The sequence below is a fragment of the Aythya marila genome (genome assembly GCF_965140915.1).
Source record: "Aythya marila genome assembly, chromosome: 13".
NCBI classification, from domain to species: domain Eukaryota; kingdom Metazoa; phylum Chordata; class Aves; order Anseriformes; family Anatidae; genus Aythya; species Aythya marila.
In genome coordinates this window covers 13,484,465-13,498,968 of record NC_139054.1, presented here as the reverse complement: position 1 = coordinate 13,498,968, position 14,504 = coordinate 13,484,465, and the positions used below count along the sequence as shown (strand labels likewise).

At 38.2% G+C, this 14,504-nt stretch overlaps 1 protein-coding gene across 3 annotated transcripts in view; it reads left to right on the top strand.

Moving 5' to 3' along the window:
- The window catches only part of TBC1D8B (TBC1 domain family member 8B), a 39,350-nt gene that overhangs the window by 20,431 nt on the left and 4,415 nt on the right, over nt 1-14,504 (top strand). The window contains exons 9-20 of one of the 3 annotated variants that reach the window (XM_082770466.1): nt 1,540-1,690; nt 3,051-3,265; nt 3,629-3,746; nt 4,442-4,727; nt 5,811-5,940; nt 9,421-9,519; nt 10,684-10,752; nt 10,960-11,200; nt 12,288-12,353; nt 12,658-12,741; nt 13,804-13,860; nt 14,155-14,252. In XM_082770466.1, the coding sequence (XP_082626592.1) occupies nt 1,540-1,690; nt 3,051-3,265; nt 3,629-3,746; nt 4,442-4,727; nt 5,811-5,940; nt 9,421-9,519; nt 10,684-10,752; nt 10,960-11,200; nt 12,288-12,353; nt 12,658-12,741; nt 13,804-13,860; nt 14,155-14,252 (1,614 nt within the window). Of the gene's footprint in view, nt 1-1,539; nt 1,691-3,050; nt 3,266-3,628; nt 3,747-4,441; nt 4,728-5,810; nt 5,941-9,420; nt 9,520-10,683; nt 10,753-10,959; nt 11,201-12,287; nt 12,354-12,657; nt 12,742-13,803; nt 13,861-14,154; nt 14,253-14,504 lie in introns of those variants that run through there. The other 2 variants (XM_082770467.1, XR_014318384.1) reach the window with 2 other exon arrangements.

The window sequence follows — 14,504 nt, the reverse complement described above, 5'->3', positions numbered from 1 at the left end:
ATACACAGTTGTTTTGTATTTTGACAGTAATTGCTATTTTGTAAAATGTTCTCTCTAGTCGATAAATATCTGATTAAATGTTAAACTGATAGGGGCTTAACTGTTTTCAGCTATTAGTTCCCCTCCTTAATCCAAATAGACTTCATTCTCCTGCAGTTTTCCCTGATTATTGATTCTCTCCCGTTGCTATGTGGAGTTCATGCAGATAAACTGAGGAGAGATTTAGAAACTGTGGCAAAACAATGACACTGATGTCATGTCATCCCTCTCTGCTTTCCACCATTTGTACGCACTCCGTTCCAAATCTGTTAACTGGTGTAATGCAACAAAGCGTGATGAATCAGACAAAAGGAGAGTAGCCTGTTTTGCCTGTTGAGCTTCCATGGGATATTATCTCATCTGTGTCAGTGTTTCTACATTTTTATTGCTGTTAGCAAGAACAATTCATAAACACATTGAAGTCACGGTATGTTACTTCATCTGAATAACTAAGCAGGTATCTGTGACAGTATGATTTCATCTTGCAAATAATCATATGCTTAACTACCTTGTGCCGTCATGGCCAAATGCTTTTCTCATAGCTTGTTTGTTAGAGCTCTCAAATTAGCACAGAGAAAACTGGAACTACACAAATGATCTGAACCTTCTCCCTATTTTTCTTGGCTGTCTTTTCTACTGCTTTCTCTGAGTTCTGTCTTTTTTTCCTTATTCTATCAACTTGCTCTTTACCAAGAAAATTTTATGCTGTTTATGACAAAGCAGGAATAAAAAATGGAGTATAAGGGTACTTTAAAATTGGCCCAAGTTATAATCAGATTTGTGTGTGTGTTTGTATATCATATAAACATATGTATATTTACATGGAAAGAGCTGACAAAGAATCTTAGAAGTACCTCTGTTTTTTTGCCAAAAGAATCATTAGATGTGAATTTGCTTATTTGTTTAAAAATCCAGTTTACTTACATTTATTACCCTTTATTTATTGGATACATTCTCAAGTGGGAAGTAAAGAAAAAGTCTAACTTTCAAGTGACCTGAAGGTGAAGGGGGTTGATTGCTTGGTATCCTAATACATCAGCTAGGAGTCCTCAAGTGAAGTTAGAAGAACGCAGATTTATCCGAGTTCAGAAAGCAGTTTGCAGGGATAAAACCTGCTGTGGGTTTTTGTGTTGTTAATTTCAGAGAGATTGCCTCTGTTGAGGTCGTGCCTGCACCTCAATTTGTTGCAGAATGGAGGAGAAATTTGTGGATATTTTGATTGACTTTGCTGTCCTTTGGCACTTACTGTTGGTTCTTGTCAGATGGAATACTGGATTAGGTTTACCTTTTGTCTGGTCTGGTATAGAAATTCTTGTAAGAATTAAGAATGTAAAATATTCTTGTAAGAATAAAGAATGGTTATGTAGGAGATTCAATTGTATCCCAGACTTAAACTATGCATGGATTACATTTTTGCTCTGATCAGCATCAGCATTCATTTCAGATATCAAACACGAGAGAATCTTCTGGTTTACTTAGTCTTTTTTTTTCTTTTTGTAGTTGAAAGAAAAAATGAAAGAACAGTCCTGGAACATCCTCTTTGTCGAGCGGGGACACGGTGTCAGTATGTTTCGAACAAAGAAGACTCGAGACTTGGTGGTAAGAGGGATCCCGGAGGCCTTACGAGGAGAGCTCTGGCTGCTGTTCTCAGGTATTACCTAGCAAGTATAATTGATTCATTTTGTAGACTCTGCTGTATGGATGTTCTAGTTACTTACTGTCAGTAGTATGCCCAAACAAACAAAAAAAAACAACTTATTTCCTCTGGCAACTTATCTAAATCTTTCTGAAGAAAGATTTCAAAAGGACAGACAAATTTATTCTGTTCTGTATTGATTCAAACTAAACCTGTGTCATCTTTTACAACAAACTCAACTAAAAATAGTAAGACTATGAGTTCAAGGGGACAATCAGTTTCAGCAGCGTCTCTTTACTTGCTAAAAAGAAAAGCAAGTTTGCAGGACCATTTTTCAATTGTTTTGGTTTAATCTTTCTGAGACAATAGTGTTCCTAGGCAAAAAAAAAAAAGTTTTCTATTTGTCTATAGTATTGGTAGCTCTTTGTTATACACTGTTGCTTGGTTGAGAGTGAGAAGTGTACAGGAATTGTGGACTTTGACACGCATAAGGGATCTCTTGCCAAAACTCTGAGTATACTTCTGTGGCTTTCTGCTGTAGAACACACCTGTGTCAGAGCACTTAATGTGAGGCAGTGGAGGCCTGGGGAATTAAGGCATTGCTTTAAAAGGTGCTTAAAAGGCACTTCTGTGCACTTGTTATTCCCGTTCACTTAAACACTTACAAAGGTGGTAGCCACTGACAGGTAAGCTGAGTTGATTCAGAAAATGAGCTGCAGATTCTCAGGAGACCTTACCCACTACCTGTACTCATGGTGTTCCCCTGGGCAAAGCATTCCGCTGTTCTAAAGGGTCTGTTTATCGTAACAAATATGTTTTAACCTACTCATTCAGCATACTGCTGTATGGTAGTTCTTTTTGAGGGCGATTGAATGTGGATTTCTTTGCTAGTGTTCTTTGAGTGTTTATGTAGACATGCATGCTTCTGTTACCAGATATCTCTATCTCGGATTGTGTTGACATAAAAGTTATGGAATGAATTAGGTAAATATCAATCCGTTGCCGAGTTTTTTCTAATCTGTCACCAGTTCTACAAAAGGAAAAGTATTTGCCTAAAAACTTAAGCTAAATTGTAGGTGAAAGGAAGCTGCTTTTTCCCTGCAATGAAACAGGAAAAAAAAAAGTCAAAGTCAACTGTATAATGGATAGTGTCTGGAATGTGGAAATAAATTTACTCCAGGCCTTATTTTAGTTTGCTTTTCTATTTTTATTTCATACTGATTGTGTTAATGACAGTAGAATTACTCTGTTACATTACTGCAATAGCAGCTGGAGATATCTTAGTAAACACCAGAAATGTTTGTACAAATTGCAGAGAATTATGTACATACTTTATTGTTGCCCTCTAATGCTGTGCAATAACATTTATTGGCAGGTGCTGTAAATGATATGGCATCCAACCCTGGTTATTACACTGAGTTGGTGGAAAAATCCTTAGGAACATGCACGTTAGCTACTGATGAAATCGAACGAGATTTACGTCGTTCCTTGCCTGAGCATCCCGCTTTTCAAAGTGACACAGGAATTTCTGCACTCAGGAGAGTTCTGACAGCTTATGCCTACAGGAATCCCCAAATTGGATATTGTCAGGTACAGCAGTTTTGAGAATCTTAATATTGGTTGTCTGAACATTAGTTTACCATATCAGTATTGTGGCACCTCATAAAAATCAGTCAGAAATACGTAAAAGTTTCCTTCTCAGTGGTTCACCTGCATTGCTTATTTCATCCCACTGCGTGACATGAGCTATTTTTATGTAGTTTAAATGCTATGCTCTGTATTGAAAATGTAGAGGTACAAATACTACACTGGATAAGGCTGTAAGTTATCCCAACACCCCTGAACACATGCTGTGAAATGTCATGAGAAGTATAAACTTTAACAAATGACAGAACAGTTGTCTTTTCACTGTCTTCTCATGTGAATGTTTCCTTCCCTGTTAAAACATTGCAGGCAATGAACATTTTGACATCAGTACTTCTGCTGTATGCTAAAGAGGAAGAAGCATTCTGGCTGTTGGTTGCTGTGTGTGAAAGGATGCTACCCGATTATTTCAATCGTCGAATCATTGGTAACATCAGTCTATCTTTTGGTCTGTCTAGAACTGAATATAAGCAATCATTCTGTGAGAACAAGTGTAAGGAATGAGCTGAAGCCTGAACAGTGCAGAGAAACTGTGGTGTTTGGTTCAGTATTTTAAAGTAGAAAATGGAAGTAACAGAACATCCCAAGATCCTCCATAAGAGAGTGTGGATGTGACTTTCAAATATTGTCATTATTCTAGGGAAGTAGTGAAGTAGTCACTTAGACTATTACACAGTTCTTTCAGAATTGTAACTGCAGTTCATACTATTTATTGTAATTTACCCAGCTTAAATAAAAAGAAACAGAGTTACTCCAGGAGCAGACTTAGTCTTTGATCTGGTACTCAATGCTTGCAGCTTTAAATGCTAGAAGAAAATTGCATGTGAAGTTTCTGTCATTGCAGAGAGGGTATATCAACTGACAGGAGAATCATTAGCAGTAACCATGCACCCACAAGGGTGCTAATATACTTTGCAACGTGCAAGCCTCTGGACCCAGGTATAGAGTGCATAGCTTCCAGCACAGCGAACGGAGCCAGTGGTGCCATGCAGCTAGGTCTCTGCTTGTTTTTACATCAAAGTCGCACTAGGATAGGGGCTAGGTTTCTGGCCAGTGCTCTGAGAAAACTGTGCTTCTGTGTATTAAGATTTGGGTGGTGGTTTTGTTATCCTCTCCCTGCAGGTGCCTTGGTAGATCAGGCAGTGTTTGAGGAGCTCATCAGGGTTCATCTGCCTCAGTTGACAGACCACATGACGGACATGACTTTTTTCTCCTCGGTCTCTCTCTCCTGGTTCCTTACCCTTTTTATCAGTGTGCTGCCTATTGAAAGTGCAGTCAATGTGGTGGACTGTTTCTTCTATGATGGAATAAAGGCAATCTTGCAGCTGGGTCTCGCAGTGCTGGAATACAACATGGAGAAGTTGCTGACTTGTAAGGATGATGCAGAAGCTGTGACTGTGCTCAACAGGTATCAGTGCAACTGCTGTTCTTACAGGCAGTGTAGCAGCTGCTGTAATTTCAAACAGATATGTCATTTCCTCTGAAAATCCCATCTTCTCTTTATGTTTGTCATATGTTGCATGTTTGAGTGGGGTAGGAACTAATGAGAAAAACGAGGAATTAATGGGAATTAATGAGGAAAATGTAATTTTTACTTTATGATGCCATGCAGCCTGATATTTATTGTGAAACCTAACTGTGCTCATTAAAATTTTTAGCACTTAATAGCAATAAGAGCACGTTCAGCCAGTTTCTAATTTATTAAAATTTAAAATAGGAGTAAAATTTTAATTTTCACTTGAACCAAACAAGCTGCTGCTTCCACTTGACACTCAAGCTTTTGATGATTATTGTGAACTCTTTGTGAACTCTGACTTTCAACACTTTATCCGGCTGCAACATTTCCATTGCACGGTAAATCCAGCCTGCAGCATTCTGATGGTTGTAAAAAATAATGACGGTAGTTTGCCTCGCCTCAAGAAAAAGGAAGCTATTACTCCATAGATGTTTTTCTCTGCTTTCTCAGTGTTGGCAAAGGAACTGGCTAACCTCTGTAATGGAACTGTTTAGTCTGGTTTTGTAGGTGCAATGAAGAGTGCAGATCAGGCACGTCCTGGTTTGTGCATCTGAGGGAATTAAAATTGCCTCAGTTGCAGTTCAGCCTAAGCATCCATTCCTCTCTCCCAGTTACGTGGTACATTGCTGCTAGGTGGATTAGAGAACCGGGAGAAAGCCAAGTGAAAGGGAGCTCGAGAGGTCTCTAATTTAACTTCCCACTCCAGAAAAGACTACTGCTAGGTCACGTCAGCCATGTTACTGCCTAGCTGGGTCTTAAAAGCTTCAAGGCTAGAGGCTCTGCAACCTTCTTTGGGTAGCCAGTTCCCTTGTTTGTGTGTCTGTGCTATTGTTACAGCATATTGGTGCTATTCATGGTGATATTCTTTCATTTTTTCCATTCTTTGCTTACTTTTTTCTTCAGTAGATGCTGATGTTATCCTTGTGTTGTGATAATCTGCTTCCTGCTGATATCTTGTGTGTTTCCTTCACGCAGGTTTTTTGACAGCGTCACCAACAAAGACAGTCCTTTGCCTCCAGCTGTGCAGCAGGGCGCCAACCTCAGCGATACGAAGAGTGACCACCCAAAAGTGGACATTACTGATTTGATTCGAGAGTCAAACGAAGTATGTGTTCTTGTGGGTAAGGTTTTGCATCCCTTGCAGTGTTTACATTATTGCGTGGGCTGGCTACATACCAAATAGAAAACCTCTCTAGATTGGTAGGAATTAGGCTCTGCGTTTTCCTAAGTCTTGCTGAAAACCTTGTAGGTTATGGGATAGGTTTGTTTTGTTTTGTATTTGTTGATTCTTTTAACTGCCTGGAATGTGTTTGCTAGGCTGTCCTGAGTGCAGTTCCCTGGTTTCATCACAGGTCACGTATTGCTGTCCACTCTGTCGGCTAAACGACAAAGAGTGCATGGGAGAAGCAGCCCTTGCATTTACTGATTTGAGACTGATTACTTTACATTGCAGATGGTGGTAACATTTGGCATACTGGGCAGTGCAGGAAACTGTGTGCTTGTGTAGTTTATTGCACTGATGAAACGGATGTTTTGAGGTGTGTTGGGTGAGGAAGACAAATTATGGTATTTTAACACTTCCTTTGAGTTTGCTACTTTTGATTTCTGCAACGTTCTAGCTTCTTAGGTCTATAACGGGGAGGAAGTGGCTTCTCATTCTTATTTTGTCCTCAGATTTTCATCAGGCAGTTCCTTCCTTGGCATGATTTAGATCAGGGCATTAATCCATTGTAGATAGGTTTCTCTTTAGCCAATGCAAAATGAAAAGTAAGCTGATAGAAAAGATAGGTTAGTGGTTTTATTTTTATTTTTTATTTTTCTATTAGCTGGCTTCTTTTATCTGTATGATGCTTTTCTGACTCTCATTCATATGTTTCCAGTGAAAGAGCCACAGTGCATCTCTTTAGGAAAAATGTTGCACCATTCACTCAAAAAAGATTAGCTAGCTATTATTTCTATAATTAAAGAATGGTGTCTCTCTTCTATTTTTATTTTTATTTTTATTTTTATTTTTATTTTTATTTTTATTTTTATTTTTATTTTTATTTTTATTTTTATTTTTATTTTTATTTTTATTTTTATTTTTATTTTTATTTTTATTTTTATTTTTATTTTTTACCTGAGAAGAGGGCTTTGCTTTTAGTGGAGTGAACAAAGCCAAGAAACAGAAATTCAAGATCTCTTGGAGTGTCTTTATAGCATTAGGTTAATTATACAAAATGTCACTATTTCTGCTGTCACTGTTGTTTCACAAGAATGTTATACCGAAGAATCACTTTAAGACTCTTATAAGAAGTAGTGCAAACTATTACAGGTCTTTCTTGCCATGGTGAGGTCTCAAAGTATGAGCATGAATACTTACGGAATGAAGAATAGATGTGGTAAATAACGAAGTGCTGGATGTTACGTTCTGAAGTGTAAGCTGAAGTTTTCACGGAGAGAGAATAATTACTGACAGACAGAGAAAGCAAAAGGAACTCGCTTTCTTTTTCTCCTGTTGTTTTAGTCAGGTGACTGGACCAAAATGGTAATAGTGTCTTGATTAGGTATGGCTTCTGAAAATTGATTTGGGCAGATCTTTGAATGTGAATCTTCCACTTTGAAGCTGACAGTCCTGCTCCCAGGCCTTTATCCCCATTTTTATCTCATGGCCCCTTTTTGGCTGTAACCTTGGATCTTCAGATGAAACTGAATTTTGTCAGTGCTGGTAAGTGTTGCAACCCTTTGTTTGAGAATTGCTGATACAAAGTGAGAGTCAATTTCTCACTTCCCTTTTAGACCAGACAGTTCATTTCAACACAGTTCAGTTCTGGTATAGGGTTTTATTTTCATATGACTGTTGAATTCACATTGAACAAATTTTGAAATGGGAAGATTGCTGCAATGGAGAGTTGTCCCTCTGCAGACAGGTCTAGTTACTAATCATGAATAAGTGACCAGAGATGTTCTTTGTGGTACTGTTGCTTCATGTAGGTATTCAGAAACAGATGAGACTAAATGAAAAAATATGGAGTCAAAGCTTAAAATTACGTTCAGCTTTATGTTGTTAGGACTCAGGTACAAACACAAGCTTTATTCTTTTCTAGTCTAATCAGGTATGAAGAAGTCATGCTTAACTGGTGAATGGAAATATGAATTTATCACACTTACCCAGAGTTAGTTTATACATCTTGTTTATATTCTTAGTGAGGCCGTTGCACAATGTCAGTGTCTGGATGTCAGATTAGTGAATGCATTGTGACTCAAAGATGCAATTCCTCTGTTTCCCTTTTGTTTCATGACAGAAATATGCTGCTAGGGGTCTTCACACACAGAACTACAGTTCTGGAAAAGAACTGCAGAGTTCATCCAGTTCAGCTTCCTCTCCAGGGTACACCCCGATCATCCTTTAAAAATGTCTAATATGAAAACGTTGACAAAGAGAACCTGCAACAACTTTAGCCCATTGTAGCTTTTATGTACCTTTAACTGCAAAATATCCTAATATCCAGTATACCTCATCTTAGGTGCTCATAAAGAGCTGTTGAGGAAAATCAGTTGCATCTTTCTCTGCAAACCCTTGTTGCTATTAAATTGTTATTCATCTCTTACCAATTCAGCTCTGGTTTCTTCTTTTTCTAGATTCAGTATGAACAGTTCCTTCAACCTTTCTTCAAAATGCATATGTTCAGATTCTTTTTATGACTGTTGAAGTCTTTCATACCTTATTTAAAGTGCACTGTAAAAAATGGGAGTAAAACACTGTTAAAACTTCTGAAAGTCCTGCCTAGTTTGGTAGTTTATCACCGATTTGCTCTCCAAATCTGGTCTTGGAACCAGTTGTGCACATGGTTCCTGGTGACGGTGGTTACACTGTCTTCCTAGCTCCATGCATTGCTGAAGAGTGTCAAAAACTGTATAGAAGTAAAGATGCATCATACCCACTGTTTCAGTTCTATATATTAGGCTGAATTTTTCTCACAGGAGAAAATAAAATTGATTTGACATGATTTTGGTTAAGAGTATTGGCCAATATTGATTATTTTACCTGTTTCTATTTAGATTTTAATTGTTTGATAATTTATTCTAGGATTTCTCTGGGAATTTTCTTCTAGTTTTTGCTTACTTTCCTACCCTTTTTAAAGGTAAATGTATTTATTCTACTCAAATCCTTAGACACCTTCCCTGTCCTTTAGACATCGAAGAGTTAGCTAGGGATGGTTCAGAAATTAACTTCACTCTAGTGAACTTCAAGCCTGACAACGTGTACATATTTTTCTTTTATACCCTGCAGTGCTAGTCACCACGTGATAACAAAGTTGTATATAGAGCCAACACACAGTAAAATCCTTTCCTTCGCCTTCCCTTACAGTGAACTAATCCATAGTTTCTTCTTTCCTTGTCACACTTTTAAACACCCACCCTTTCGAAAGTTACACTGTTCAGGGTGAATCATGGTGTGATAATAAATGATTCTTTGCTCAGAGCTCCTGCTGTCGTCTTTGTGTCCCTACCTGTATTGTATTTAGATGCAGAAAAGACATAAATATCTGCTTAGATTTATCTAGCAACGGTTGATTTCATAGAACTATGCTTTTCTTCATAGAGATACGGTGATATTCGATATGAGGACGTTGAGAGTATGCGCTGCAGAAACAGGCTTTATGTGATCCAGACATTAGAAGCTACAACTAAGCAGAATGTGGTGAGTGACTTAAAGAACTAAACCCTTCCCTCTGCTAAAATTCCTTCTCTCTTGGAAAATTTTGAAAAAAAGCTACACTTTTAAGGCCAAATAAATCATTGTTTAGGGTGAAATCCCTCTCGTCTGCAGGGTATCTGTGAAGTGAGGTTTGGGTTGTGATGTTTTCAGTCTGTCAGTCACAGCATGACCTTCTGCTCTCATTACAAGTACTGTCATCACAGATAGTTTCTAAAGGCTGCCATCTCTCTGACACTTGCATTGATTGGAGCAGGCTGACCTATATTTCTTTCTGCTGTTCTTGAATTGTTAATGCATTTTTCTGTGAGACCTAATGCTGTAGTAAAACAATCAATCACTTGCATTTTTGCTCTCCAAAGCAATCCCAAATGTCACTGAATGCACTGCCTTCAATAAGGGTTGCTTCTTGTGTCTGTGGTGTGTGTGGAGGTGTGGTAATGAGTGTGTGGTGCGGCAGCTCTTCAGCTACTAACACCATCCTTTCAGCTCAGACCCCTGAATGAAGGTAGAGGTTACAGGGTGCTTCCTTTGTTTGCCTGTTTTTTGTTTTCTTCAGTGGCGTATTTGCAATAACTGGTGATAAGACTAGACTACTTAAACAAGCAGTGCTTTTTTTCTCTAGTAGAGGTGGCTTGCACCAACTGATACTAAATGCTGTTTGTTGAGCTAAGATGATAGCTGTTGTATTTCATTTTACAAAACGTACATCTTGTGAAGATGGATATAGATCTTGTTTGAAAATGTTGTTGTTGTTGTTTTTTTTCCTTTAAAAAAATGGGGATTCAGCTTCACTGGTAAGGGCTGAATGTCCATTGTAACAGAAGGTAAATGTTACTTCATTATAAATGATCTGGCATTCAAGTTTTATCTCATGAGTTTCATAGTGTAGGCTCAATATATGCAAATGATATGAGTAGCTTCAAGGTCTCTTTTCAGAGAGAAATTGTTTTTTCCAGTCATGTCCTTCCAATCATCTTCTGATTGTTTTTAAGAAATAATCCTATTCTTACTCCTAATTGGTTACATGCCAAAACCTGGAATATTCAAACTGTATTTTTTAAATGTAAGGTTAAATCTTGTGGATATTTTATGGGCTTATTCCAAAAAGAAAAGACTCATTAACTATTTTTCTTTATTTTGTTTCAGCTACGTGTTGTGTCCCAGGATGTAAAATTCAGTCCTAGTGATCTTGACGAGCTTTACGACTTATTCAAGGTAGTGTGCCGCCTTCCTCGCTTCGCAAACATGTATGTTAATGGTGAGCTGTATGATGGCTGTGAAACAGTTTTAACAAATTGAGGAGAAAGCTAGATTCAGTGTATTTTTTTACACGTACACAAATTAAATAGCTAACTCCCCACATCTTTTACCCAGATAAATAGTTGTTCCATCCAGTTAAATGATTTTACCTTTTCTTTGCAGAAGGAGCACTTTCTTTCCTGTTACTGGAATGTGAATAGTCCTGTTTTGCAACACCACGATGCCAGCCTACCTTATCTTGAGCAGTATCGAATTGATTGCCAGCAGTTCAGGGTTCTCTGTCATCTCTTAAGTCCCTGGTCACACTGTGCAAACAGAGACTCGCTTGCATTGTGGACGTTCAGACTGATGGATGAGAGCTCTGATGGCCTTATAAACTTCAAGCAATTTGCCTGTGTTCTTGGTAAGAGAACAGTACATATGTAGCACGTTCACAAGGGAACTCCATCTTGGAAATAGTCCTCGGTGTTATCACCTTCCATACACGAGATAAGGAGCCTAAGGAGGCTATCCTCTTAATGTAGGGTCAAATTGTCTTGCCTTTATCTTGGGGCATTAAATGCAAAGATGTGAAATGGCAAGTCAGATGCTCAAAGTATATTTATAAACTTCAGAGTGGGAGCTGTGTTCTTTAGGTGAATGAAAAAGGCTTTAAATTGCAGAACTGTGCGCTCATTTTCTTATCTGTATTTCACTGTGAAATAGTTGACACAAAGCTTTATAAATTAGGAACTTCTCTGAAATGTTAATCCCATGGAGAGCAATCTCCTGTTTGAGATGAAATTTAAATATAGCTTTGCCATCAAAATACCAGAAAATTAGGAAAGGGCACGACCTCATTGCACAACCTGTTTGGTTGATGATAAATGCTTCCTCGCACTGAAAGCCTACTCATACACAGATCATGTAAGATAAACAGTGCTTTATATCCCTGGGCAACTGAAAGTTTTCTGGAGTTAGTGCTCTATTCTTTTCATCTAGTTTTCAAAGTGCTATTGTTTACATGGTGGTTTTACCCTGCTGGGCAGTTAAAGTCTGCCACAACAGCTCTCTCACTCCCTCTCCTCAAAAGAGAAGAAAATATGATGGAAAGAAAAAGGCTCAAAGGTTGAGGTGAGGATAATTTAAGGGGGAAAGAAAGAAGGGAAAAACAAGCAAAAGCTGTGAGTTAGCAAAGAGGGGAAAAATACAGTTATTCTTCACTTCATATCACTTCATATCAATGAGCCATGCTCAGATGTGTCCTGGGAAGCAGGGCCTCAATATGTGGGATGGTGTGCTAAAATATTTTGGTGTTCTTGCCTCAGTGTAGGCAAACCTCAGGCTTAGCTGCAGCTCATACTTCCTTAAGCATCATCTCTAATCATACTCCACGGAAGACAGAATACGTGTCCCGTTCTGACATCCTTGGGTTGTATTTGTTTAGGTTAAGAGGGTATTTTAAAGCTGGGTCCAGTTGAATAACCTTGGTTGCCTCTTTCCTCCAATAGATACCATGTACAACGGAAGTTTCACAGACAAACTCAAGTTTCTTTTTAAGTTGCACATTCCTCCAGGTGAGTGAGAGATGGTAGCATTTGGGGAGGGCTGTTCCTGGCTTTTATCATCTTTGCATGATTTTAATTTAAGCTTCTCTTTCCTTCCTGTTCTCACTAGCCCTGGTTACAGTACAGTCCCATAGCTGTAATACAGATGTGTATTTTTTCCAGAGTGATACATTCTTTGGGGAGGACTTAATCTACTCAAACACACTTTCTGTTTTGTTCATAGGAACAATATGTACAAAGCTTTTGCTTTTTCCTCCCTGCTTTGTTAATGCTTGGGAACCCTAAAAACACTTCATTCACTTATTTATTTCAGCTTTTACTGAAGTAGAATCTATAAGCCCTTCCAAAGGTGGTGATCTTTCAAAAGAAGAACTGATCCACTTCAGTCAACTCAGTGGTAAGTGTCGGAGTGTGCGACTTTGCCTGCAGAATTTGGGAAGGACTTCATTAATTTTCCTGTAGTGCATAATGGAGATCTTTCTTCTGAAAGCCTCCAAAAGCTGTTTTGAATTCTAGCAAATCGCGTCCTTGTTAACAAGAATCCTCTTTGAAGATCTTCTGGAGACAGTTACGTTGCCATATGAAGCAGTGCAGAATTTGAGGATAGCCATCTTTCTTCACAGCAGTTTTTTCTGTAGCAGCACATGGGTTAATTATCATAACCAGCTGTGTGGGGTGGTGCATCCAGGCATCAGTAACAGGCCATTTCATTGGCAGCCATATAAAGAACAGAGATGTTCCCTGCCCTGAATTGGTTATGTCTGATGATTGAACTCAAAGGCCCCAAATGTTTACGTGGAAATAGAGGAGTATATTTGGTCAGCATTTCTCAGCATAGGAGGCAGCCTTTCTGTTGCAATAGTCATTAAAATGATGACCATTGCAGTTTTGTATTCAAGGCATAAAGGCATATTTCCTGCCTCAAGAAATTTATTAATGTAATATCCATGTCCTCCATTATTTTGAGGTACTTAAGGGTTTCATAATCTTTTGCTGTCATTTTAAATCCACTAAGGTGTGTATGTGTGTGTGTATTTTTTAAATGTGGGGTTTAAACTTATGGAGTTAACAAAATACTACATTTGGAAAGCTGTTTGTTTTTACATCTTTGGAGGAGATATCCTTTCTGGTTTTTAGAAACTATCTAAAAGTACTTTATCTGTAGTATGGTGGCACTGTCCTCACTGTTGTTCAAGACATGGAGCACAAAATATTATCCACTTGATACAGCTGGTTTTAGCTTTTTCATGATCTCCAATCTCATGGTGCCTTTTATTTTTTTTTTTTATTTTTATTTTTTAGAAATATGTGTATATCTTACCGTGTGCTTTTTTGGCCTAATCTGTGTTGAAAACATGGGGGTCTTGCTCCTTAAGGAAAGATTTTTTGATAAAGGAAGTGAAGCACTGGTCCTCCTTTCTTGAAGTAGTAACTTTCCTTTTCTTCTCTGAAACTCTAGTTTCATCTACTGGGGATAATCTTGAAAGTAATGCTTTGAAGAGCAGCCCGGAAAAAGGTAGAGAATCCTGGAAACGCTTGGTAGTAACTTGATAAAGTGGGAGTATAGCTGGGAAAGTGTGTGCTGAAAAAGTACGCTGATCTTAGCATAATGCTAATGTTATATACACTTTTATAAGTGTATTCCTCGGGGAGGAGGGGCATGTAATGTAAATCCTGATCCTGTATAGTTTTTGGTCCTACTACTCTGTTGAGAAAGAATGACATGGAGGATACAATTGTTTTGCTCTTCATCCCCCATGTAAACTCTTAGTTCTTGTTTGCTCACTCTTTTTTTCTTTTTGTCAAATAGGGAAGGGGAAAGTTGATATTCAGGCATATCTGAAGCAATGGCAAGATGAACTTCTTAAAAAAGAAGAAAACATCAAGGATCTGCCAAGAATGAATCAGGTAAAACAGTCTGTGTCAGAGAATTACAGAAGTCTGGTTTTGATTGCTGTATCTCTTTTTAAGTTCTGTTAGTATTTTTCTAAAGGATTCCTAGGATCCCTTAAATTTCAGGCTTTCACATTAACCATAGACTGTGTTTTTCTAAATTACTGTAACGTAAGCTTACTGTAAACTGCAAGAGAGGGGCTTCCAGACGCACAGTTTTATCAGGGCTGGTCCAGGCCCGTACTGTTAGTAGAGCAGTTGTTATCA